We start from the raw sequence: 27,280 nt of genomic DNA, 5'->3' as shown, positions 1-27,280 counted from the left end.
GGAAATACTTATGCTATGTTCTACAGCATTATACACAGCAGCAGCGGCAATTTTCATTGTGTTACTTTCCCCAGCAGGATCTTTGAAAAAGTTATTTACCCAAAAATCCCACAACACTAAACAGAGTTTACAGCCTGTAATGCACTGTGGTTATAATCCACACCCAGACTATTCAGAGTTCTACTCAATTCAACAGCTTTTAAGACTGCTTTCCAAACAGGAGTTTCCAAAAAAAACAACTTGATTCTGAAGCTAATTGAAGCTAAGTGTTTACCACCCTTTAAAAGATGAGACTAGCAATTCGTATTAACCCAAATGCTATGTATCTGGAGTCCCTACATATAAGTGACAAATACCAGATTGGAATAGTTAGATCCAGGCAAACCCAATCACTTATTATAGCAGTGTTAGAATTTCCATCTGAATCTAAACATCATTAAGTGGTATTGTCTTAAAAGAGCCATTGTACCAAATCAAGGAAAACAAGAGGATAGACTACAGAGATTAGTGTTCAGTAAGCCAAAGTCAGTGAAGTTTGAGCAAAAACCAGAAGACAGTTGTCCTTTGGGAACCCCTTAGTTGTGAAATGTGTTTCTTTAAATGTGGCAACAGGTGGAGTAGTGGGGTGCGGCATCGTACCTCTTGTGGGAAGTCTGGTGGGAAAGGGTGGGGCAATGTTGGGGAAGGGGCGAAGGGCGGTGGTGAAATCACCTTCCTCTCCTCCAACTGAGCCATTATCTCTTTGCGCCGGCGATGTAGGTAATCTAGGCTGGGCTGGGACACCCTGCTATATGACTCCTAAAGAGGGAGGGGGAGAGAGAGAGAGACAGAAATATGTTAATGAAAACAATACCATTAACCTATTAGTACCTAGTACTTCAGCTATTGTGATTACTCATTCACAGACCTTCCATATCAGTGAAGAGTTCTAGACTGAACTGAAGAACTATGTTTATTATGACTTTACCCAGACTTTCAAGGTTGCACCCAGCCTCAGTCATCAGAGAGCTTCCTGTCACACCTGTACCAATTACCATCAAGTCACCTTCAATCAGGCTAACCTGTTTGTGGGTGGTCTTAGTTTCAGAACAGGAACAGTTTTAAATTGGTTGAAGCAGGCGAGCTTCACTGGGGTTGACTGGGTGCTATCTGCAAGAGCTGTGAATACGTCTCGCCTTCTTAGTGATTAAGGGTGAATAGAATTTAAAAATTGTCCGAGGAGCCTCCGTCAATTGCACTTATATTTGAGACAGGGCATGTGCCACTTTAATTTCACAGGAGATTTGAGATGCACACACCCCTTTCCCTGAGGTGTACTCACCCTGGAATAAGTTCTCATCTGGGTGGGGTGGGGGCCAACGGGACAGTAGGCTTCGGGAGGGTAGCGCTCCCGGGAGTCTGGAAGGTAGGGGGTGCCGCTGGCGGTGGGGGGGACGTCAACTGGAACGGGGCTCATCCTCACCATGTCTTCACGTGTGAAGGACTGCTGAGGGGCATAGGGGCGGCGCCCGTCGTAGTGCGGGGGGTACACATGTTGGGTCATGGCTGGGTACTGTGCAGGGGGGCTGGGATACTGGCGGTCTTGCACATAGGGGCCAGGGTAGGTGTCTGGATAGGGCATCCCTGGCTCATTCTGGCTACTCTGTACATAGCGGGGTTGCACATACTGTTGTGGTTGGTATGGGTAAGGGTTACCTGGAGAAAGGAGGAAGAACTGAAGAATAAGAATATGGACAAATACTTACAGAATTTAAAAGCTTAAAAAAATATATATATATAAACATGACCATTTAGTGCTCATTGTTATTGGGAATTAGCCACTGACCATATGCATGCATGTTTGAATGGATGAAGTTCTGTCAGGCAGGCTTCTTTGCTAGATTACATGGCCAAATGTCATTGCGGTCAATTTGTTTACATCAGAAATGGACAATGCGACCCACAAAGTATTCATTTCTGATGACCATATTAGGCACTGAGCAGTCCGTGGCAAGCTTCAGTCAGACCCCCCCCCCCCGGTCGACGATTCGGATTGGGACTGCTGTGGTACGTTTATTTTTACCAGTACATCACCACTGCTGCTCATAATTCTTTACAGAGAGTAGGGCAGGTGTATTTTTTGAAGGAGGAAAAATGTAAATGCACATTCCCTGCTTGGCAACCAGATTAAAACAATTATGTGAGACCCTTGGGAGTTGTTTTGGTTGCCTTTCTACCTTGCACAAAATGCATAAAGATACCCAAAAGTCAAGAAATTCATTAGCCACAAAAAACCTAAAACAAAGGTCAATCTAAAGGCGATAACTGCATTTTGTAGTTTTGTCCCAGCTTCTACATCACAGCAGCTAATTTTAGCATGGCTGTGTTATTAAACAGGGTCCAAATGAGTTAGGAACTGTGGGAGGATAAATGTCATCGTTTCCTCACCTTGGCGGTACGGAGAGTGTTCATACTGGGATGCTGAATTGGGAGCCCGGGGCTCAGAGTAGAAGATTTCTGGCTGTGGCTGGGGGTATATCGGAGGGGCCCTGGGGACGACCGGCACCTGCTTGTGCATGGAGGGATCAGTGGGCATTCGAGGGTGGGGTATGGGGTGGGAGTTCATGGGCATTGCACCCTTGGGAAGCGAGTCGAGGCTGCAAAGAATAAGAGGAAAGCACGTTCACAGTCAATTTAAAACCTTGCACAGTTTATTTAATCTACGACACCACTGACCAATAATGGTCAGCAGCAAAACAACTGTAGTGATTCACCTGCAGCCACCTTGCCAGCGCTTTTTACCATTAATTCCATATCAAATAGAAGTTTCTCTAAAACGTATGATGCTGTAAAAGTCTCTAACATAGGCCATGGTAGATCCTGAGTCAAGTCTTGCAATATACAGACTCCAAATTAGTGTCACCAAAATGACTACTAATGCCTTAGGAATCCTCTGTACTGTCATAAACAGAGGCCTGGTAAACTGGGATAATATTGATTTGTCAAGCCTGTTCAATATTTGTGACATGCGTATCACTGGGTTATTGGAGTTGCCAAAAGCATTATTACATGTAATACAGCAGGTGTAAGATGACATGTGGCTACTGCAAGTGAAGGAAACTGGAGGTGCCTTACGAGTCGGGAGGGGACCCAGGAGCGCTGATGCTGTCCATTTTGCCTGGCTTGCGGCCGGGGTCATAGGTGGAATCCGTTCCGCGGGCGATGAGCTGGTTGAGGGTGCCACCAGGGCCGGTTTGCACAATACCATTGGTCAGGGAGGAGGGTTTCCGCACTGTGGCCTCCAGGCTTCCGTCCTCTGACAACAAGGTCGAGGGGCAGGGCAGCCCAACCTCATTGAGCCCTGTCAGGGACTGGCTCAGGGGCCGTCTTGGCGCTTGACGCTTGTTCATCTTGCGGTACCTGCAAGGGCCAGGACTCCGGAACATTATTCAAACTGCCCTCGTCACATAAGTGCATTTACATTAATGGTGGAACAGTGGTCAATTGGAAATGCTACAATGATCTCATTCTCTGTACTTGGTCTTACACAAGATGCTTGTAGGGCCCCCCTTCAGACTACCACCAAAGGGAAGATGTGTAGCCAATTTAATTGTACTAGCAGCTGAAGTTTAGTGCCCAATACCCAGTGCAGGCCTCTGAGTTGGAATGCTCTTATGGCTCAGTTCTTAACATGCCATCTTGAGAACATGTTCATCCTGAGCAATAATTAATACACTTTTGTTCGATTAGTACAGCTCTGCTGAGCCAGGACTCACTTTTCCAGCTCCTCCTGAGAATGTGCAAAGGTACAGCTGGCTCCACGAGGGCACCCGCCCTTCTGCTTCATATCCCGGCACATGTAGGTTTTATACTTGCTGTGCTGAGGCGGCTGGACCAAACACAAAACGCACAAAAGAATAATTATATATATATATATTTAATACAGTAGCAGATCAGGTGTGTCAATGAACCAGGCTTACCTGCTGCTGGTCTGTGCCTTTCTTGCTGTGGTTTTGGATGAAGTCCACCAGCCCATGGACCACCGTCTTTACAGCCACTAAGCCCTTCTCCAACTGCTCCCACGTTGGAGGAGGTGCATCTGTGAATGGGGAGAGGAAAATCCTTAATAATAATTTAAAAAAGAAAACCTCCCTCCCTCTACAAACAAAAACAAACGAACAAAAAACTCAGGTTGGGTGCTATAGTCTGACCATCATCAGCACCAGTCATAACCTCAAGTGTGAATGGGATTCCTGCGTCACTGTTGGTGTTGGGTTGGACTTGAGTGGCTGAAAGTCTTTAAAATCCAGAAGAACTCAATCTTTTAAGTGTGGACCATCCCGCTATCCAAAATCGAAACTCCACTCTTTTCAAACTAACTAAAATAAGGAAATCCAGAAGTTGGGAGACATTAAATCAATTTCTTAATCCCCTTTCTCACTTGCATCCTCTACCTGAGTGTTACCCTACTTGGGTTACACCACGGTGCCAGGTTTGTCGGGCATGCACATCACCATTTCAGTCAGGTCAGATCTACAGCCACTGCAGGAAGTACATGCTTGCGCAGTGCACTTCGTCTCGCTCTACCTAGGTCAGTGCTGGCAGGTTGACCCATGTCACCCCACTTTCTACCCACGTATGTGCCTTTACACTAATAACAATCAGAAGGCAATGGGAATCCCATCCTTGCAGCCCCTGCTGCTTCACTTGACTAATCCACAAGGTCTTGTAATACTAGGGGATTCCGGCTGCTAGGGTAAAACTGCCTTAGAGGTCTGTATATGCAAACCCTTCAATGTGGTGGCAGAACACAAGCAGTGCTGGTGTGTGGGGCTGCCCAGTGCCTTACCGGGACTGGGGTCGATGTTGGCCAGCAGCTCCAGGTGAGGTCGGAGGCGATTGAGGTTGGCTGGGTCTCCGGTCCTCTGCAGGGCGATGGTGAGCTCCTGCACACTCTGAGCAAATGAAGCCGGCGTCTGCAACTTAACCACAAGCATTTCTGGTAAAATACAGAGAAAAAGCCACCCCTCCTACTCCTTCACAGAACTAATGCAAACAAGGCTGAGGCTTCAGAAAACACAACCGTCAAACACACACATTTATTAGATAAATAGCTAATCTGAAACTACTACGTTCTTAGTGATGCACATGGGACTTTCACATCTCCAGGCAATGTATAAGCAAAGCATTATTGCACCACCTAGTGAGCAAGGAAACCAAAGACAGCTCTCTGTTGTGAGCCACTGCAACCTAAAACAACCATGAATTACATAACAAAATAACTTGTATACATACATCACCCTTGCTAGTGAGTGACATTGTTTGCAGGACACACTAATTGTGAAATCAGCCATTAACTTCAGCTGACAATCTTCCCAGTGGGGGGAAAAAAAAAAAGTTCAGTCTGAATTGCCAGGCTTCTGTACCCAGCTAGGTGCCCTCTTACCTTGTCTATGATTGATTGCATGTGGGATTTGTGGGACTGATCCCCATACAGCAGTGAAGACCACTGGTCAGGGGCGATGCGCAGCCCTCCCTCCATGGCAATCTGGACAATCTGGGAATCGTGCTCCCGGCGCAGGGCTTCGTAAGTCCTGAACTCTTCCTTCAGCTGCATCAGCGAGGAGTCCTCGTCTCGCTTTGTCACCTGCAGGGCAAACCAGCCAAGTCAGACACAGGCTCCTCAAACCCGGCAGGGTCAGCGGGGTTTCCTTGGCATCTTGACCACATATACGCATTTCATTGTTTTACTAAAACTCGGCAAAACATGTGGTTTGCAAAATGGTATACCATTTATGCCTTAATTCAGATTTTGAAGGGGGGTTGTTTTTGTTTATAATCTTTATGAACTCACCTCTGTGCTTCATGATAATTCACACAGCGACAATGAAATGCTATAATGAGGGCCTAACCAATGCAGCACAATATTAGCTACCCGCATACCTAATACCACATTTCATTTTAAAAGGGTACTCTAAAACGTTTGGAAATCAAAGCATTTCTTTTAGTTCATTTTTCAATTTGCAAGAAATCAAAATTAGACACTTGTTCTAAATAACAGTATGCTACACCTGAGCCCATCTGTGAAGCAGCCAGACCTTAAATCAGAGACCAGATGGCAGCAGCGCTGTTACCTTGAAACAGGAAGCCCGGTAGAGGAGTTGTACAACATGGCCGATGCTGGTTTTGGACGCCTGAGGGAAGCGGGGTTCCAGCCTCTGGACCACAAACAGAACCAGTACCTTCCGGGACAGGGCCGAGCCATCCTCCAGGGCTAACAGAACCAGCTTCAGTGCCTCCTCCTGCATCGCTGGACAGACACAAGCCACGGGCACTATGTTATAACACTGAACTGAAAAATGCCCTCTCCTTAGGTTCTAGTCATAAGAGGCAGTGTAATCACAGAGGGAGTCAGAGGCATGGGAGAAGACCTCACAGGGAACACAGATTTCACCAGGCACTCCATGAGTTTTCAGTTGGGCACGTATGGCTGGGTTTAAAACTAGTACAAAAACGTAGTCCAACTCTGATTAGTTTTGTTTTAATGCACAATGAAGGGGAGCGACTACTCTACAGCAGTGACTGAAGCAGAAGGTGGCCAGGTCTGTCAGCCCTGGGAATGTGCTCAGAACGACCCGTCCGACGTCTGCTAGCATCAGTTAATGTTTGGGAGTTCACAGCAGCAGCAGAAGGAAATAAATGACATCATAAACAACCTGTTGGTCATAAGGCAAAAACTGACATGCTTCGAAATGGAGGCCAGCTGATTTTACAACGTGGGTCCCCCTCATGTGGTCAGGGTTGTATCGATGTTGAGAATTATCTGATTTATGTATTGGATGGCTTTATCAATCTGTGACGTACACGGGGTGCCAAACTCTGTTCCTAGGTGTGGAGTGTCTTCTGGTTTCACTGAATCAATGTGAAAATGTGGCTTTGTAAGATTTTCACACATGTGGTTGTTGCGAGATATACATGCTGCTGTTCTCCAGATACAGCGCACTCACATTTTGGAGTCGTGGTGGGGGGGATTAATAACAGAATTCTGTAATTGGAATCACAAAGTCCTGGTAACTGTTCTGATACAATGCATCTAAGTGTCTCCTGTGCGTTACCTGGCCCCAAGAACTGGCAACCTCTAGCCCGGACAGCAGCCCAGAGGTTGGAGGAGAGTTGCTGTGGGTTCTGGTGTTGCAGGATGAGCTCGGTGACTGTCCTCTCGCCCAGGGAACGGGCAGCTCGCATGGCTCGGATCCGGCCCTCTTCCTCCACCAGCTGGCAGTGCACCAGTGTCACCAGTTTCCTCTGCATGGGCCGGCTCAGCATGCTCTGAGTGGTGCTGTTCAGTCCAACACCTGAGAGAGACAGTTTTCAGTATCCTTTCCCTCACGCTGGGCTGAAGCCAACAACCAAAGCATTTGCAAGTGAATCATAGCTCAAAGGCAATGTTTCCCAACCTTTTCACAGCCTATGACATGCTTGATTGACTTAACACTGTGTATACCACACATACCCAACCTCACCCTCCTGCCCCAAGTTAAAAATAGTAAACCAAACCTTAATGTTCAATTAAAAAACAAACCTGGATTTCTCTTAATGGACTGAATTCCTTAATTCTGCCAGGAACTAATTTACTTTTAATAACAGAAGTATCTTCTAAATAGTGATTTGTGTTTCATATTTCTCACAAACTAATGGTTGGCATACTCCACTATAAGACACTTTTCAGTGTTTTTTTTTTTTTTTTTTTTTTTTTTATTAACAATCATATACTAATGCACTTTCCCTGGTCAAAACACATGATGCATTTCCTGAGGCTTGGTCAGCCCACTTTGCAAAGCATTAGAAGGGACATATATAGAATGTATTCCTGTCCATGTTTGTAGCGATCAGTTTTTGTTTGTCAAAGAGCAGTGCAGATTTGTTATTACTTGATGGAATGGTATTTTTGAAGCATTTAATCTACTCTGCTGTAGTTGAGAAGTCTTAAGCTTTTAAGCTTTCCTTTAAGTCTTTGACATTCAAATTGCACACTGTGTGGATATACTGCTTTCAAAGATAATGTATTGAAATAATGTAAGAAAAGAGTTAACAGGTTTTTTTTGGAATGTGGCAGGCTTTATGGAAACTGCCATGCAAATGCCATAACAGAACATGACATGCACACACACACTCATTCTCATTTTATTGATTACTCTCAAACAGCACTCATGCAATTTCACATTTTGAATTTGTAACACAAAAAGATCATCATCATGTTGGGCATCTTTCCAGCAGAGAGAAGATCAAGGAGAATCCCAAGTCTGACACTGTGTTCTACTTGTGCCAAATGTGGCACAAGTATATAAAACTCCCTTATAGTGCTGATTAATGTCCTCTGACTGAATACAATCTCTGTGGTGTCTTCTAATGCAGGCTTCTAGAATGGAAAGAAACTGATTCAGGCCTGCCTATGACCCCTTTCTCATTTTAATACACTTTTACCTCTGGTGCTGCTGAGAGGTTTGAGGTAGAGCGCAAGCTCCTCCACACATTTCCTGGCTTCGTCATAGTGCTTGGCATCTTCTGGGCCTGTCAACAGGGTGATGGGCTGCTGTTTGGGCACCTGTGGGGAAAGAGGACATGGGGTAGAAGGTAGCTGTTACAATGGACAGGAATTACTGGGATCTCTATGTCAAGAATAATGATGAGCGCCCACACCCCAATACAACGCACTCCAGATTGACTTCTAAAAAAACCAACAGTTCCCATAGTATGGATGAAACCAAGTCAATGACTTTTTGACTCTGCATAGTATTTCGGCAGAACTGGAAAATAAATGCAGTGTGTATCACATCTCCAGTGACAGCATGGTTGCTCACAGGAAACATTTCTGTTTTTGAAACATCTAAAGCAATAGAGGTAAAAAGAGGGTGGTTCGGGTGTGTAGTCATCTCCAATAGATAAACAGCCCACCCACCATTTCCCAAAGGCGACCTGCTTCAAGAATTCTTCTCTTAACACTGCATACAAGCTTGAAATGGAAGTACAAAATTGCTTTGCAAATGGGAGTTAATTTGATACATGCAAACAAACCTACCCAACGATCCTCATCAACATAATAATGATACACAAAAATCTCTATTTTAATTAAAAACACAGTCTCCTTTGCCCTTTAAATGCAGCAAAGTACCACGCCTAGAAAAGGGAAAGCAATTTGAAACCAGGGGCAGGGAGGGGGACAAGCAGACGTATAGCAGCACATGGAAAGAAAGGGAGCAGATTCTCTGCATTACAATATTTTTTTCCTTCAATTTATCTTAAGTGTATTGATGAATTTTTAATTTTGTTGAACACATTTCAAATGACATCTCAAATCATAGAAGGGTTTTATTTTATCTTTCTCTGTCAAGCAGGCGAGAGAGAAAAAAAGCCATGAAACATTAGGACAATGGGAGTATTAAACTGGAGTATGTCCTGAGAGTGGCAATCTGTCTGACATCACTCTCAGATGCTGGATGAATGCCAGCTGCAGGAGTTTCCATTGCATACAGAGCTGGAGAGAGGAGTTTCTCAAGCATCTGCAAGTGACGTCAAAGACAGCAGCAATGAGGAAACGCTCGGATGCAAAAACAGTGACATATTGAACACGAGTGTTACCTATACAGTTAACAAAGCTAATAAAAACAAGATGGAAATATGGTTTTGTAAGTGGACCTGGATAAGGGCGTCTGCCAAGAATTAAAGAACATTAAGAATAATTAAGCAATGCTAAAGGCAAATGCTATCTTTGATTCATGCTATTAAGAGGAGCTGGTATTATTTTTAGCTACAGACTCTGCAGACCCAAGTCTTAGGCGGTGTCGAAGACATCAGTGCAGACAAGGAAAGTCCCTTATGTTCAAACACTAAAAGCTCATTCAATTGTGTCAGTACAGGCAAAGACTGCCTGCCCAAGGTGATAATACACATTTCTAAAGAAGGCATTTGCCTTGCCGACCACAGAGAAAAACCACATCCTACTAAAGAGTGAAAACTCAATTTAAAAAGCCTATCTAAATAATACAAAAATATAAACATTCAGGCTTTTGATATCAGCAGATTAAACAAAACTGACGTTTCCCAGTCCAATGAGAGATTATAAATAAGATGCAATGGAAAAACAAGTAACATGCCGAGAAACTGCAGAACAGTCTAAGCGGTGTAGATTGCATGTGTTTTTATACAACACCTCTTTCCCAGTTGGTCCAAAACCTACAGAGCAGTAGTTCCCAACCCTGAGCTCGTCTTGGCTGCCATTTGTTTTTTTGGTAAAGCCGAGCTCTGTTACTTGCTTGAAAACTTAAGTGATAATTTGCTTAATTGGACTTGTTTAGCTAACAAAACTTTTGAGAAAATCAATTGCCTTATACCAAGTTATACTTCCCCAACTGTTAAAAGCAATTAAGGTTGATTAGCCACATTATTACATCAGTTAAATGTTGAATTAAGTAACTGAGAGCTGAGCTGGAACACAAACCAGCAGGACAGTTGGGCCTCGGGACCAGGGGCAAGAACCTCTGCTTTAAAGCAGACTGTCACAAACAACCCCATACTGATCCTATAGTCTAACTTTTACAGGACCACCCTTAATGTTAAAGGCTTGGAAAAGTAACATAACCTTGTCATCTGTGCTTGCCCCCACCCCCTCCCCCTCCCCCTCGTTAGGAATCAAGGGTAAAAACCAGGAAGATGTTAGATGTAATACATAAGTCCCCACAGAGACACAGAACTTCATGACTCAGCATATCCTCAATGTAAATCATAGCAGAGGGGGCAGGATGCACGGAATGAAGGAAGAAGTTTCTAGTTCCAGTCTTGTGTGTCAGCCTGCAAGGAATGCAACCTAACCAAACCGATCACTTGAGACTGGAAACTGCTTGCTCCCAATTTAGTTCCATCTAAACATTTGTTCCTTAGTATGAATTTGTCTGCTGTGTACCTAAATCATTCTCAGGCCTGAGCACTTAAATGTTAGCTTATACTAAGAATGTGGTCAAGTGTTTAGTTTGATTTGTTGTGGGTTTATTTTTATTTTTTTTATTCAGAGCTAGCCTTTGTTCTAATGGCGGCTGTAGACTTAAATTGAAATTTAAATAGCTACAAAAAATGAACATATTTCAACTGTTTTGCACAACAAAAATGCACCATACATATATACACACACTATATACAGTGAGGGAAAAAAGTATTTGATCCCCTGCTGATTTTGTACGTTTGCCCACTGACAAAGAAATGATCAGTCTATAATTTTAATGGTAGGTGTATTTTAACAGTGAGACAGAATAACAACAAAATCCAGAAAAACCCATTTCAAAAAAGTTATAAATTGATTTGCATGTTATGTGTATGTATGTGTGTACATTATATATATATATATATATATATATACACACATACATATACACACACACACACTCACCTAAAGGATTATTAGGAACACCATACTAATACTGTGTTTGACCCCCTTTCGCCTTCAGAACTGCCTTAATTCTACGTGGCATTGATTCAACAAGGTGCTGAAAGCATTCTTTAGAAATGTTGGCCCATATCGATAGGATAGCATCTTGCAGTTGATGGAGATTTGTGGGATGCACATCCAGGGCACGAAGCTACCGTTCCACCACATCCCAAAGATGCTCTATTGGGTTGAGATCTGGTGACTGTGGGGTCCAGTTTAGTACAGTGAACTCATTGTCATGTTCAAGAAACCAATTTGAAATGATTCGACCTTTGTGACATGGTGCATTATCCTGCTGGAAGTAGCCATCAGAGGATGGGTACATGGTGGTCATAAAGGGATGGACATGGTCAGAAACAATGCTCAGGTAGGCCGTGGCATTTAAACGATGCCCAATTGGCACTAAGGGGCCTAAAGTGTGCCAAGAAAACATCCCCCACACCATTACACCACCACCAGCAGCCTGCACAGTGGTAACAAGGCATGATGGATCCATGTTCTCATTCTGTTGACTCTACCATCTGAATGTCTCAACAGAAATCGAGACTCATCAGACCAGTCAACATTTTTCCAGTCTTCAACTGTCCAATTTTGGTGAGCTTGTGCAAATTGTAACCTCTTTTTCCTATTTGTAGTGGAGATGAGTGGTACCCGGTGGGGTCTTCTGCTGTTGTAGCCCATCCGCCTCAAGGTTGAACGTGTTGTGGCTTCACAAATGCTTTGCTGCATACCTCAGTTGTAACGAGTGGTTATTTCAGTCAAAGTTGCTCTTCTATCAGCTTGAATCAGTCGGCCCATTCTCCTCTGACCTCTAGCATCAACAAGGCATTTTCGCCCACAGGACTGCCGCATACTGGATGTTTTTCCCTTTTCACACCATTCTTTGTAAACCCTAGAAATGGTTGTGCGTGAAAATCCCAGTAACTGAGCAGATTGTGAAATACTCAGACCGGCCCGTCTGGCACCAACAACCATGCCACGCTCAAAATTGCTTAAATCACCTTTCTTTCCCATTCAGACATTCAGTTTGGAGTTCAGGAGATTGTCTTGACCAGGACCACACCCCTAAATGCATTGAAGCAACTGGTTGGTTGATTAGATAATTGCATTAATGAGAAATTGAACAGGTGTTCCTAATAATCCTTTAGGTGAGTGTATATATAGATGCGCACACACACATACATACACACACACCCCTCTGGAAAAAATTGAGACCACTGCAAAATGATTAGTTTCTCTGGTTTAACTATTTATAGGTATGCGTTTGGGGAAAAAAATCCATTTTGTTTTATTCTGACTACTGACAACATTTCTCCCAAATTCCAAATAAAAATATTGTCATTTAGAGCATTTATTTGCAGAAAGTGACAACTGGTCAAAATAACAAAAAAGATGCAGTGTTGTCAGACCTCAAGTAATGCAAAGAAAATAAGCTCATATTCATTTTTAAACACAATACTAATGCTTAACTCAATATTTGGTGGAATAACCCTGATTTTCAATCACAGCTTTCATGCGTCTTGGCATGCTCTCCACCAGTCTTTTACATTGATGTAGGGTGATTTTATGCCACTTCTGGTGCAAAAATTCAAGCAGCTCGGATTTGTTTGATGGCTTGTGACCATCCATGTTCCAGAGGTTTTCAATGGGGTTCAGGTCTGGAGATTGCGCTGGCCATGACAGGGTCTTGATCTGGTGGTCCTCCATCCACACCTTGATTGACCTGGCTGTGTGGCATGGAGTATTGTCCTGCTGGAAAAACGATCCTCAGAGTTGGGGAACATTGTCAGAGCAGAAGGAAGCAAGTTTTCTTCCAGGACAAGCTTGTACGTGGCTTGATTCATGTGTCCTTCACAAAGACAAATCTGCCCGATTCCAGCCTTGCTGAATCACCCCCAGATCATGACCGATCCTCCAACAAATTTCACAGTGGGTGCGAGACACTGTGGCTTGTAGGCCTCTCTAGGTCTCGGTCTAACCATTAGACGAACAGGTGTTGGGCAAAGCTTTAAATTGGACTCAGAGAAGATGACTTACTCCAGTCCTCTATGGTCCAATCCTTATGGTCTTTTGCAAACCTCAGCCTGGCTCGTCTTTGCTTCTCATTGATGAAGGGCTTTTTTCTAGCTTTGCACGACTTCAGCCCTGCCCCTAGAAGCTTGTTTTGAACTGGCCTCGCCGTGTACTTCATCCCAGCTGCCGTTTGCCATTCTTTTTGTAGGTCACCTGATGTCATCCTAACGGTTGTTGAGTGACATTTGAATGAGTTGGCGGTCATCCTGGTCAGTGGAGAGTCGTTTTTGCCCTCTGCTGGTCTGTAGCTTTGTTGTCCCCAATGTCTGCTGCTGGACTTTGTTCTTATGCAGCGCCGTCTTTGAAATTTTAAGGATGGAAGCAACCTGACGCTCACTGTATCCCTCTGCCAGTAAAGCCAAAATTGAACCACTTTTCCTCACTCAAAACTTTCCTTTTCAACTCTTTTGGCATGATCAGTAGATATTTTTTTATTTCAATTACTTTTGAGGTACTACTAGCACTGTTTTTGCCATCCAGCTGGTCCTATTGCAAGAGGATAGTGATGACCACAGCAGTGGTTTTCCTTGTTAAATAAGATTTGGTACACGTGATCACCTATCCAGTACCTCATTCAGTAGAATGTGTTGGAATTCAACAGACACTGGAATGGAATGGCTGCTATACATGCTGATTTAAGAACAATTTGCAGTGGTCTCTTAATTGTTTCCAGAGCTGTAAATATTATATACATACACACACATTATATCTATCTAGATATACATACACACAAACATCTATATACACACACAAACATCTATCTATCTATCTATCTATATATATATATATTATACACACACACACACACACATGCATACAAGTACATATGTATTCATATATTTATTTATGGCAAAAATAAGCCATTGGGCAGTGTTCAATGTAAGCATGTGAATTTTCTGGTTTTCTAGAAATAAGATGTGTGTTGGGGTGATTTGATATGATTTTTTGGAAAAGCAAGTGGAATATTCCCAAACACTACCTAGAATATTCCCATAGTGATGCCATGCATGTGTTATGTCATTCAAGTACAGAAACCATTATTGCTGCAGAGCACTGCAAACTTTGACCTTAATTCCTACTTAACCTACTAATGCATTTTCACCCAGCACCCTGGTACTTTCCAAAGGACTTGCACCTACACGTGCAAGGGGAATCTTACAACTTTAAAATGAATCATCATGTAGAAATAACAATTCTGATTATCTTCTTTAGATACCACAATCTATTCAGTCAGTAGCATTTGCACATATAACCATGCCTTGTACAGCACATATGATTCTACCTTAAACCTTTTTTTACAAGTATTGTAGTATATATTATATATTTATATAGACAACATTGATCAGAAAAAAAAAAACTTTTCAATATCTCGACACCCAGTTTTCTTTATGGTTCTGATCTCAGGGTTGAGAACCAATCCCTTAAACCTTAAGAGCCCAAGTTGATGTATACGTCACAAGCACTTTACAAGAGCATAATTTACCCTCATTTATCAGGCTTTGGTATGAGACACTGTGTTCCTATTGGTTAAGGGTGTCACACACCGTTTGAACAAGGAACAACTCAACTCCAAGAACAGGACAATAAGAATAAGCATGATGGTTTCTTACCTGGCCACCAACTAGCTGCAGCAGAGCAGAGTTGACAGGCAGCTGCTCGATGTCGGTGTTGATAGTGGTCTGGTCGAAGGGGCAGGCCTTCCGGTGCAGTTTGTTCAGGCACATCTTGCAGACAGTGTGCCCACAGCCCAGGCTTATGGGTTTGCGGATAGTTTCCTCGAAGGTTTGCGTGCAGATGGGACACAAAAGAAATTCCGTCCATTGTGGAGCTTGTACGGGCATTGTAACGGAGTACAATTTATGGGTAGTTTTTTTAAAAACAAAGAAAGAAAAAATCCTACAGATTCCACTGGAATCAAAACAACTCTTCCAAACATCAATATTCTTAAATATTTTCAGACATCGTGGACATTCAGCACACAGTGTGAAATATATAACCTGCAAGACAAAAGAAGAGGGGGAGAGTGTTATGGTGATTGTAAGACTGAAGAATCAAACGCATGACAAGTATGAATTGGATATCAAAGGTGTGTCATCAAAACTGCTCTAGTACTTATGCATTTCCAGTCCTGTCAGCTGACATACTCTAGTTCCACCCAGTAATTTTCTCCAATAAGAAGCGGCTGAGAAAGAACATGAATCGAAAGTCAGCATGGATTTGTATTCAACTCACTGACACTGAGACATGGACATTTCATGTAAGAGGCTGAAGCATTTTACCATCAATTAAAACATCTTACTGTAGTAGATGAATTAAGAGGAAGTTCACCCAAAAAAGACTGTCCCACAAAAAAAGAGGAAAGTAGGCATTCTTTTCAAAAGGAAATACAAAGCACACCAAGGTTCTCCCAAACGAGGCTGTTTGTCTCATTTCTTAAGACTTTTCTTAACAGCTGAGCTAACATGCCTCACCTGGTATTGAACCTTGTATTCACTATGTGCACTGACATTAGCAGAGATTGTGCTTGTAGGGGTGTCAGAAGTACTTCACATGTACATGGCTGTGAGGCAAGGACAGGCAAAACCACTTACTAGAACGCAGTGATTCACATGTTTCAAGCCTGTGATTTTCCATCTACTTCAACAATTTTACTAAAGGCCACTCAGGTGCCAGGGTGGTTTCAAAACTATTCTGAATTCCAAATCAAAGGAAAAAACTAGGAAACATCTTCTCAAAGCAATTAATAAATAGGCTCAAAGATGAGGCGATACAGAAAAATGATGTGTGCTTTTGCCATCGCTTTAATCCAGGCTAGAATGCAGCACGGTACAGAACAGTTAAAAATGGCACCCTGTTGCAGAAGACAGTGCTAAAATGAAAAATGTTACAAAATCAAATCAAAGCATAAAAGCAGGAAGACTGATAAAAGATCATGAACAGGGAGCGGGAAACTTTCAGATTCAAAATTTCACATTTTCCAAGGGCATAGGTAATTGCCTCACCAGTCCATGGTAAGGTAAAATGACAGTTAATGCCTCTAATGAGAGGAGTCCACAAACTAGTTTCACCCACCCCCCAACTAATTGGCTACTTCTAATAAAGACCCTGTCTGCTGTACTTTTATCCTTTTCAGGACTTTGATAAATCACCCACTGCCAGAATCCACATGTAGCAAAGAAATTAGGGTTGTACATCAATATTCACAGCCTGGTGTGGGTAGAGTGACTTTTCAATTACTAAAACAATAAGACAGTTTCTAAGATCATAAGCATCTACCTACAGTTGAATGCTGCACAAAACATTTTTTTAAAGTTCTATTTTCTTGGAAGAAATTGTAACCAGGTAGTACTCGCCATCCCTGGGACCGGAGGTTAACCACTACTATAAATGAACAGAATCCAACTCAGAAATCAGTAATTACTGCTGCCTGGCCCCACATCAATACCGGTTCTCAGGTCTGTTCACTCACAAACCTAGCTGAACCACACAGAATGAGAACTTTACTGTATTGCAGACTGCCGAGGAAGCCTATTGCCCTATAACGAAGCCCAGAGTATGGTTAAATCCACCGTTCTACATCAAGCCCGGGAGCACAGCAGCTAAATATGCAATATTCAAAGCAGGGTCTCCTCTGACCAGTGCACTACAACTCCACTTGTCTGTGTTCCTTTTTTCTTAATTGTTTCTGAATGTAAGCAAACCACAATAAACTGCAGCAGTTGGAGAGGCATGACCCTGTGCTGTAATTGATGTCAAAGGAGAGTACCTTTTCTTCTACCTAAATATAGCATGTGGAACACGCAAAAGCAAAGTCCCTTCCCACTGTCTAAATCCACCTGCTGTCTATGAACTCCCATGCCCCTAGCACCTTGAAGTTGGCATAGTAAGTAAATATATACACAAACAACAACAAAAACATGTATTGAAGGGGCCTTGTCCAAAGTGCTCTGGTCAGTGGTATACCATCCAGCTATGGGCTACTGCAAAGGCACTTGATAGGCCTTTGTGTTACCATGTGGAGTGTGCTTTATTTCGGGGAAGACATGCAGATTTCCCAAATGATTACACCTTTTTAGTCAAGGTTTTAAACCTTTAACTTGTGATGGAGTTAGGTCTCCTTTTGTTATCTTAATCATTTATCAATTTGATCTTCAGTTAGCTTACTTTCACCCGTTATTTAAATTTGCAATTAAGCATGCGCAGATACCACTTTTTAATTGCCCATACTGATTCTAAGTATTGAATATTAAATATCTGTAGATATCGAGTTCAGATCCGATACTGGCATTTAAATTTTGTTGACATTGTACAGCTGTATACATGACCTGTGTGTGGATGTGCTATGCTTGGCATCATTCTTGTACATCTAAAAACAGTAAATCAGCAATTTAACAGTAACATTAACATTAACTACCAGTAAAAACATGACTGAACTGTATGCCACACAACTTATTAACAACTGTATCAATCTTAACCCTAAATTTAAAAGTAATTAATAACTTTAAGCATGTATGATAAAAAAAAGTGCAATTTTGTCATAAACTGACCTTTCAAATGGGAATAAATAATTCTAGTATAGAAATCAAATTGAAGCAATTACATAAAAGAAAAACAAATAAGATAGAATAGGAATACAAATGCTAGTACAAACAAAATTTAATGTTTATACTATTTTGAATACTACAATTATTCAAGTACAAATCAAGTACTAAGTGCAGCTGCAACTGTAAATTGTGCCTAAGAGTCTGAAAAGCAGCGTACTAATGGGAACATCAGTTACTGCAGTCACGCCAACCATTAAGAGTTAGGTGCAATGATTATGTTTTTATAATGATGATTACGCCATTATGCTTAAAACAGCAATTATTACTTTTTGTGTGTGTTTTTCATTGGTTTTTCATATTTTTAATGCAGGAATTACTGCAAGCTGACGGATACGTCGGTCTAAAAAACGGAGCAAAAGGAGCAGGAACACAAAAACTGTAGACCAGAAATATTAGGACTACCATACGCAATTTCTCGTAATTTATAAAACATGAATAACCACTTAGCAGTGCATGAAACTAAAACATAATACGCAACGTGAAAGCGCATTGAAATGGCGCCGTCTGTCTACAGCTCTGTACATCAATGAAGAAAATATGCTTTTCAACACTACAGTGGCTACGCAACATGGCTGTTTGTGTTGCATTTAGCAGTGGTAGTGTCTTTATTGCATGTGCCAGTGGGCAGCGCTGACTGAACACTGAGGGGCATTTTCTCAATCCTGTATAGATACTGAATTGTAGTGCCAACAGCAGATTAATAAATGCTAAAATAAACCTATCGCCCCCTCACACCTAGTGAATGAATAACAATTAAAACATAAAAGAATTGGCATAGGCCAACAATCAAACTAGTGACAAATCAGTATTAGGAAAGTTCTAGATATACAATACTTCTCTAGTAGTCAGAGTGTTTGACACAGCAGATTTAAAAAGTGAGAATCTTATGTATTCAAAGTATGTCAGACAGATCAAATTATCTTTTCTTAGTTTGTTTTAAGATTCAAGATAAATATGTAAGTTTTTCAGTACAAATCAAGTTCTTTGTTTTTATATTATATATTTTGGTTAAAATTATAAGATGAAAACAAAATTACATGCTGAGATTGCAGGATGCACTATATTTGAGGGTCTTTTCAGGGGAAGCATGCCCCCTGGGGGGGGGGAGAATTCGTTATTCTTTCCCTTCAGTCAACCTTATTCCAGATTTGCATTGCATGTTCTTTGTTTTCATGAAGTAGTTTTTGTTAGGAATTGTACTAAATCAAACATGCGACCTCCCAGAGACAGGTGTATTTAACCTGAAATTATGGTGGACATTCAACTAATTACGTGACTTCTAAAGACTGGCTTAAGTGTCCGTGCTGTGCCATGCAATGCTGCACAGCTTTAAAAAAAACAAAAACAAAAAAAAACAGGTCATTGTGAAGTCCACCCCTCTTATGGGAGGAGCAGAGCGATTGTGGGTTTGGTTTAGTGTTTTGATTTAAAAACAAAGACAGAAAACAACACTATAAGCGATAGAGCCTGACATGGAAAACACTTTTGTGTCTATTTTATTATTTCTGCTTTACATGATTGTGAACAGTGTAATAAATACACGTTTCTGTTAAGAGATATTTGGAATAGCTAAATGCGTATAGACATTATATTCAGACAAGGACATTCCCTTAAGAATACCTTTCCATGTGCAACAATAACTACATATTTGCTATTTAGTATTAGTATCATCATTCATGCTAGTATATATGCATTTCAAACGTGACTTAACTTATTACTCTTTCTGCAGATTTGCAACTGCAAACAATACTTTTTGCCATATTATTTATAATTTACTTTGCAGACTTCCTTAACCAGGGCAAGTTACAGTTACACTCGTTTCATGATTAATCATCCAGCTACAATATAGCAGGTTATAATTTAACTAAAGTGTGCAAGTTTCAGTCATGGCGTTTATGGACTTATGGAGGCATTTATTAAACCAGTCCTTAATGTTTTAGAGGGAAACCCAGATCCGCTGTATTTATTTATTAATTAATTTAACTTTTACATTTTAAATGGGCACACATCATCTAAATTCGTGTTCGCCTTCATACCGACTGTCTCTGCGGATTTTCCTGCACACCATTCATAAAACACAGCCTGATACACCGTCCAGCTGTTCATAAAATATTAATAAAATCGGCTGCTACCGATCCAATTATTATCCTTCAGTTTATTTTTAACTAGTCACGTCACTGCACCGGTCCTGTGAAATCCACGCTTTTAATACAGTTGGATATTAACTGTAAGCAGTCATTGTTTCTGTACGTGGATTTCACTCCATGCTGCTAATAAAACTAATTTCTTTGTGATCCCACACGGCACTTGAGAAATCTTCCAACACCATGTAACTGATCTCTTCCCTGTCTGTCTACAAGTCAAGTACAAATCTTCGCTTCTGAAAGCAAAGTATTTCCTTAGTGGGCGTGACGGACGCTTACAGCCACGTCTGGCAGCAGATGGTTAACCATCCACAAAAAACGGTTTTAAGTTTGTGCATTCCCTAATCTCCTACCAGAAAGCTACCAAGCATGAGAAAGCCTCTATCTCCACTTCCTGATTCCCTTTTTTCATAAACGTAGATGGCACAGTCCCAATGAGCATCGTGCATGGTTTAACCATTTCACCCCAGGTCTGCGCTGAAGCAGCACATCCTAAAATCAGCCATCTGAATCTGCTCATCTTAAAAGGGTTTCTAGAAAATATATGAGCACTGGATCTGTCTTTTCATTCCCTTGTGAGTCCAACACCTGACGCATAGTGTTTAAACCTCATTCCACATGCTACAAAAAGTAGAACTTCTGAAAAGCACTGGCCCCTTCAGATTATTTTTAATTTATCCCTTTTACTATGTGAACTGCTCTCATCTGCAGGTCTGAAGTACATAATCAAAGATCTGGTGGCCTCAAATTATTTAAAAACTAAAATGATTTTAGTAAATAGGAACATGAAATGAGATACTAAATGAGCTGAAGTAAGCATGTACATTCAGTGTTGCATCAAATGCAAATGGATTTAACCAAACATTCAAGGAAGTTGCGGTCGCCAACACTATAATGCGTTTCATAAGACACCAAAGGTGAGACTGAATTTCCCTTACTACATGTAAAACACCTGATGCCAGCTTCTTAACATGTAAGCCAAGAATCTTTGAAAACCCTACAATCCATTCTTGACAATTCACATCCCCCAGACAGACAGCCTTTTCAAAAGGACTTATTCAGGGGGAAGTTTAACTCCCCCGCAGGGCAGGGAGCTTCCTACGAAAAGTCTCGCCGATTCAGAGGGCAATGACGCTCACCGGATGACAAAGAGAGACATGCCAAAGGCAGCAGTGGGGAAGTGGTGGCAAAATCCAAGCCACTGAAACAGAAACCCATATAAAGTAATGATGGAAAACCCACCAGTGCAGATATAACACAGACTGAGAGATTAGAAAACAGGATAGGTTGGGACTTGTAAAAGATAGGACAATCAGTTTAAAGTCTGTGCTGTGCAGGGTTTTTATTTATAGGAGTGCACATGAGGTTACTGTTGTGGCCATCTTAATCACTATAAACCCCAGTGCTGAAACTTTTCAATTGCAATTCTCTTGGTAAAGATACAGCAAGTTGAAGTGTACTCTTTGATAAAAGGTGAAGCACAGTTAAATATCTTCAAAATGCCAAGTCCTGGAATTGTCCGATTTAAAACTGCACATTTTACTCTGCCCACTTTACTGTGGATAAACATGTGAAACCTGAGCAAAGTCCATAACTGAATTAATACCAACAGACATCAGTGGTAGGCTGCATTGCACATCAGGCAACCAACAGTAAAGATTTATGGTCAACTTCAATGCCAAACAAACTGACTGGCAGCACACTATGATACAAAGAAACAACTTGAACTAATGCCCTTTATGAGTCCCAACATAGGCTTCCAAAAGGCTGAGTATTTCAGAAATGTTTCCAGATTACCAAAGAAGAATTAAGAGTGAGCTTGGTACATTCCTATTCAATTCCCAGCTGTACACAGGTCTTCAGGACGCAAGCTAACACTGGCAAATGAGGATATAAACATTATGCCTGGAACGTACTTTGAAACCAGGAAATCCTTCAACGGAAATTCAGTAGGTAATTAAAATAGGTATGAGGCACAGAATAGAAGTGCTGTTGGGCTTTTCCCAGAGGAGAAAAAATAAACACTCAAGAAGTCAAGAATAACTTCAGTAATTGACCAGAAATGTCACAGTGCAGGTGTGTACAGAGGCTTTTGTCCTGCTCACCTACCTGGGGTTAGACCCATTGTACATCTTCCGAGTAAACGTCTGTAAATACCTGCTCTTTCTGCTCCCATTGTTACTGCCACTGCTGACTAACCTTTACAGGAACGGGGGTGGGGGGAGGGGTTGAAATGGAGATACAAGTGTAATCTTCTATATTACTTAAAATAGAGAAATAAGCCTATCCCTGCATATATGGATCATACAGTTGCTGGAACGCTGTCATTAGCAATATTAGAAGTCGGTGTAATTTAACAAGAAATCAACAGACAATATCTGGAGTTGTACTGACAAAGAATGTAGCAGTCCACCTTACTAAACTTTTGAGGACATTTGTATTTGCAAAACAGTCGCTGTCAAGTGTGTGAAGAAACAAACCAAAAAGAATCTAACATCACAGAATATATGCAACAGAAAACAAGTACAAAATCACATACCCTACCCTTTACTCAAATAAAACTAAAGCAAAGCCTACTTACGTTACCTGGGCCTATTAATTTACTAAAACTAACTTTCTCTGTTCGTCAGCATGCAATTATGGTTCTTGGTTTGCATAAGACACTTCCAGCTTTTCTGGTTACCTTTATAAAAGGTATTACCGACTGATAAACAGTGTGGTATAATTTTAAATGGTTTAAATGTTGCTCCTTACTTTTGTACTATTTTAACAAAACTTTATAAGGTGCCTTAAAACCATTGACCTAAAGACTGACTGACAACTGGGAAACACTTTTAACAGCATTTCTGACACTTTTAACATTTGGGACTTTGGGGCTCTTGGCAACACAGGCTCATTTAGCAGGAATTTGGGGGGTTAGGGGTGGAGTTTACAAATACAGAGCATAGGAAAGAGGCCTAGTTTCTCTACAGACTGAATTGTGACTATTTAAGTGATACTTATACCCCATTCACACCGATACAGTTGCTGGCTTTTTGGTGGCATTTTTTTGCTGGCAAGGTCTGTGTGAATGGATTATTGCTGGCATTTCAATACCTGCAATTTTCCGGCAAGGGTCCAATTCTAATTGCCAACAAGTTTCTGGCAATGGGGATGTGTGAATGGAGCAGGAAAACGAATGCTGGCAAATGACGAGTCACGTCCTTGCGTAGTTAATGCAGTACTTCAGCTAACTGACATAACCAATCAGAATATAGGCACATTTGTGCAACCACAACACAACCATGTTAAGCCACCTTTGAACAAGAACTTGTTACCGTAACAAAAAACGGACAGGGTCATTCAAAATGGTGGAAGTTGAAAATAATATAGTTACAGCAATTCTGAACCAATAGGGTGGTAACATATGTAATGCTTGGACAGTAGGGATCAACCGATTATCAGCCTGGCCGAATACTGGATCCGATATTAATAATTTTTCCAATAATCTGAATCGTTAATTTGTCCGATATTACTGAGGCCTACTTTTTTTAAATGCGCTGCACTGGCTCAGATGCAGCCGCATTCCTCAGAAAGGTTGCTGCATCTAGTCTGGCTCAATGTCCTGTCCGCAGTGTTATCGGATTGGTTATAGCTCACAGTAAATAGCCAATCAACACTGTACGCCATATTTGTGAGAGAGGAAAAAGGAATGCAGAGATGTGCATGGCCGAGACGAGAGACTGTTTTCGCAAAGGTAAGAATGCTGAAGTTGCAATGAACATCACAATAATCCATGCTGAAGTTGCAACAAACATTACAATCATTGTTATCTATTGCTATGAAGACAAAACCCTGTAAATGTTTTTTGTGGACTAATGTTACTCCACTGAAACTAATGTTTTGGTGTAGACTACTAGCAAAAAAAAAAAGATAAGGGATTTCATTCAACGGAGGCAAAAGCAATGGCTTTTAAACCAGTCGCACCTTTTCCATCAGAGTCCCTGCATATAACACGCTTTGTTGCAGTAAAAATGAGCTAATGTTTGAGTTTATGCAGTGATATTTGTGTGTAACAAGTCAACGATGTCAGTGCTAATGCAACTAGACAGCTAACGTTCGTAGTATGGTATCAAATACTATATACTATATTACTCGCCCATATGAGTTTTTTTTTTTTTTTTTACACGATGGTAGCTAGGAGCTAGCTAAGGTTAGGAGGTTTAGCAATGGTAACGCAGCAAACATTTTGTCAGGGTGGGCATCGCAAAAAGCGAGTCAATTCACCTCCGTTTGTGATATATTTTCTTGAGATTCGCAGATTGCGCGAGACATTAAAATAAGCATTTCCGACCCAAAACAAGCATCTAAAATACGGAGATATTGAGTAAATTATTTTTATCTATGTCAAATTTAAGTTCAGTTATGAAGCTCCATGCACTTTATTTTTCAAAATAGAATGTTTAAATGTTCTGTTTTCTAGTATTTAAAAAAATTAAATGCATTTAAAGGAAGTTTTGTGTTGGTGTTTGTGCGGTTACATTTTGACAGTAACTTTTTTTTTTTATAAAATACACACACTCACCTAAAGGATTATTAGGAACACCATACGAATACTGTGTTTGACCCCCTTTCGCCTTCAGAACTGCCTTAATTCTACGTGGCATTGATTCAACAAGGTGCTGAAAGCATTCTTTAGAAATGTTGGCCCATATTGATAGGATAGCATCTTGCAGTTGATGGAGATTTGTGGGATGCACATCCAGGGCACGAAGCTCCCGTTCCACCACATCCCAAAGATGCTCTATTGGGTTGAGATCTGGTGACTGTGGGGGCCAGTTTAGTACAGTGAACTCATTGTCATGTTCAAGAAACCAATTTGAAATGATTCCACCTTTGTGACATGGTGCATTATCCTGCTGGAAGTAGCCATCAGAGGATGGGTACATGGTGGTCATAAAGGGATGGACATGGTCAGAAACAATGCTCAGGTAGGCCGTGGCATTTAAACGATGCCCAATTGGCACTAATGGGCCTAAAGTGTGCCAAGAAAACATCCCCCACACCATTACACCACCACCACCAGCCTGCACAGTGGTAACAAGGCATGATGGATCCATGTTCTCATTCTGTTTACGCCAAATTCTGACTCTACCATCTGAATGTCTCAATAGAAATCGAGACTCATCAGACCAGGCAACATTTTTCCAGTCTTCAACTGTCCAATTTTGGTGAGCTTGTGCAAATTGTAGCCTCTTTTTCCTATTTGTAGTGGAGATGAGTGGTACCCGGTGGGGTCTTCTGCTGTTGTAGCCCATCCGCCTCAAGGTTGAACGTGTTGTGGCTTCACAAATGCTTTGCTGCATACCTCGGTTGTAACGAGTGGTTATTTCAGTCAAAGTTGCTCTTCTATCAGCTTGAATCAGTCGGCCCATTCTCCTCTGACCTCTAGCATCAACAAGGCATTTTCGCCCACAGGACTGCCGCATACTGGATGTTTTTCCCTTTTCACACCATTCTTTGTAAACCCTAGAAATGGTTGTGCGTGAAAATCCCAGTAACTGAGCAGATTGTGAAATACTCAGACCGGCCCGTCTGGCACCAACAACCATGCCACGCTCAAAATTGCTTAAATCACCTTTCTTTCCCATTCAGACATTCAGTTTGGAGTTCAGGAGATTGTCTTGACCAGGACCACACCCCTAAATGCATTGAAGCAACTGGTTGGTTGATTAGATAATTGCATTAATGAGAAATTGAACAGGTGTTCCTAATAATCCTTTAGGTGAGTGTATATATCAGACCCAATTATCGGTCTCCTTGATCACTAATAATCGGTATCGGCCCTGAAAAAAAACATATCGGTCGATCCCTATTGGACAGTTTCCATTGCTCCTCCAAACGCTGTACTAGAAAAACTTTTGCAAAGTGTTAAGGTAAACATGCTAGGAGTCAAAACGCTCAGTTTAGCAAAACACTACTCAAGCCTCAACATCTTTGGCACTGTCAATCTGTGACTGGCCTGTTCACTTAAATTAGGAAGACTGCAAAAATGGGGATGTGGAGCTGCCATCAGGAGTCAGGAATTCAGCAGCATCCCAACCCTGCCAGCGACCTTATTTCTTTTTGACAGAGCATGCACTTCCCCGCTTTTAAATATGATGATGACACAACCCTGCTTCAGACAACAAGCCATCTGACAGCTGAAGAAATGTGCTGCGTTTCAGGGCCTGGGCTGCCAGGGGAGTTAAGATTACGCACTATTTATACACCATTCCATACCAGGTTCATTTTGCAGGCTTGGTAACATTTCCAATTTCTACTGTTCAGGTTCAATCTGATTCTTATTCTGTTTTTAAAATGTTGCTATGTATTTAACTTGGTTTACTGCTGTTGTCTGATTGAGCAATATGAATATATATAATATATATATTTCTAGGGCTATATGAAAACCGCATTGCGGAGAACACAGACGAAATCGCGGAATTCACGGTAAAAAATGGAAATCGGGAACTCAAACACATTAGAACAGTCAGTTTAAAGAAACTATATATATATTAAAACAATTTTTAAAACAAAGCTTCAAGAAACTTGGAAGACATGAAAAAACTATTTTTAGCACCTTTCAGCCACCTTAAACGACCTGTACAAAAATATGTAAACTATGGGTTCAGAACTAGTTTTAAATCTGCGTTTCTTGGTAAAGCACATTGCGACTTCCACGCCATGGGAAAAGCTGTCGGGGTGAAGTGAGCCCCAATCACAGAATTATCTGATGATTGGAGAAAATCTTTTACTTTTTGAAAAATGAAACTAATAAATCGCCTTATGGCGTCTATTGTGTTCCACTTGTGATGTCAATGCTGAACTCTCGCTGATTGTGGTTTCTTTGCAGTGCAGCAAAAAAAAAAAAAAAAAAAAATGGTTTCAAATGCCGTTGTCTTATATTTAGAGACAAACAATGCATTAGCCTATATATTAGAAAGGTATTATAACAGTTTATGGATAGTTACAGTGTTTTA

The 27,280-nt window shown here is 41.3% G+C and overlaps 1 protein-coding gene across 2 annotated transcripts in view; it reads right to left on the bottom strand.

Moving 5' to 3' along the window:
- LOC136714848 (roquin-1) overlaps positions 1-27,280 on the bottom strand; it is a 61,698-nt gene that overhangs the window by 20,794 nt on the left and 13,624 nt on the right. For both annotated transcript variants that reach the window (XM_066692472.1, XM_066692473.1), the window contains exons 2-13: positions 15,142-15,528; positions 8,464-8,584; positions 7,095-7,334; positions 6,114-6,289; positions 5,426-5,626; positions 4,829-4,961; positions 3,960-4,078; positions 3,756-3,868; positions 3,115-3,399; positions 2,428-2,636; positions 1,322-1,695; positions 640-798 (exon numbers count right to left, since the gene is read on the bottom strand). In XM_066692472.1, the coding sequence (XP_066548569.1) occupies positions 640-798; positions 1,322-1,695; positions 2,428-2,636; positions 3,115-3,399; positions 3,756-3,868; positions 3,960-4,078; positions 4,829-4,961; positions 5,426-5,626; positions 6,114-6,289; positions 7,095-7,334; positions 8,464-8,584; positions 15,142-15,372 (2,361 nt within the window). In that variant the 5' untranslated portion in view covers positions 15,373-15,528. The remainder of the gene's footprint in view (positions 1-639; positions 799-1,321; positions 1,696-2,427; positions 2,637-3,114; positions 3,400-3,755; positions 3,869-3,959; positions 4,079-4,828; positions 4,962-5,425; positions 5,627-6,113; positions 6,290-7,094; positions 7,335-8,463; positions 8,585-15,141; positions 15,529-27,280) is intronic.

The sequence above is a fragment of the Amia ocellicauda genome, chromosome 19 (assembly GCF_036373705.1).
Source record: "Amia ocellicauda isolate fAmiCal2 chromosome 19, fAmiCal2.hap1, whole genome shotgun sequence".
NCBI lineage: Eukaryota > Metazoa > Chordata > Actinopteri > Amiiformes > Amiidae > Amia > Amia ocellicauda.
Note: the sequence above shows the minus strand (reverse complement) of the source record. Positions and strands in the feature narration are given on the sequence as shown.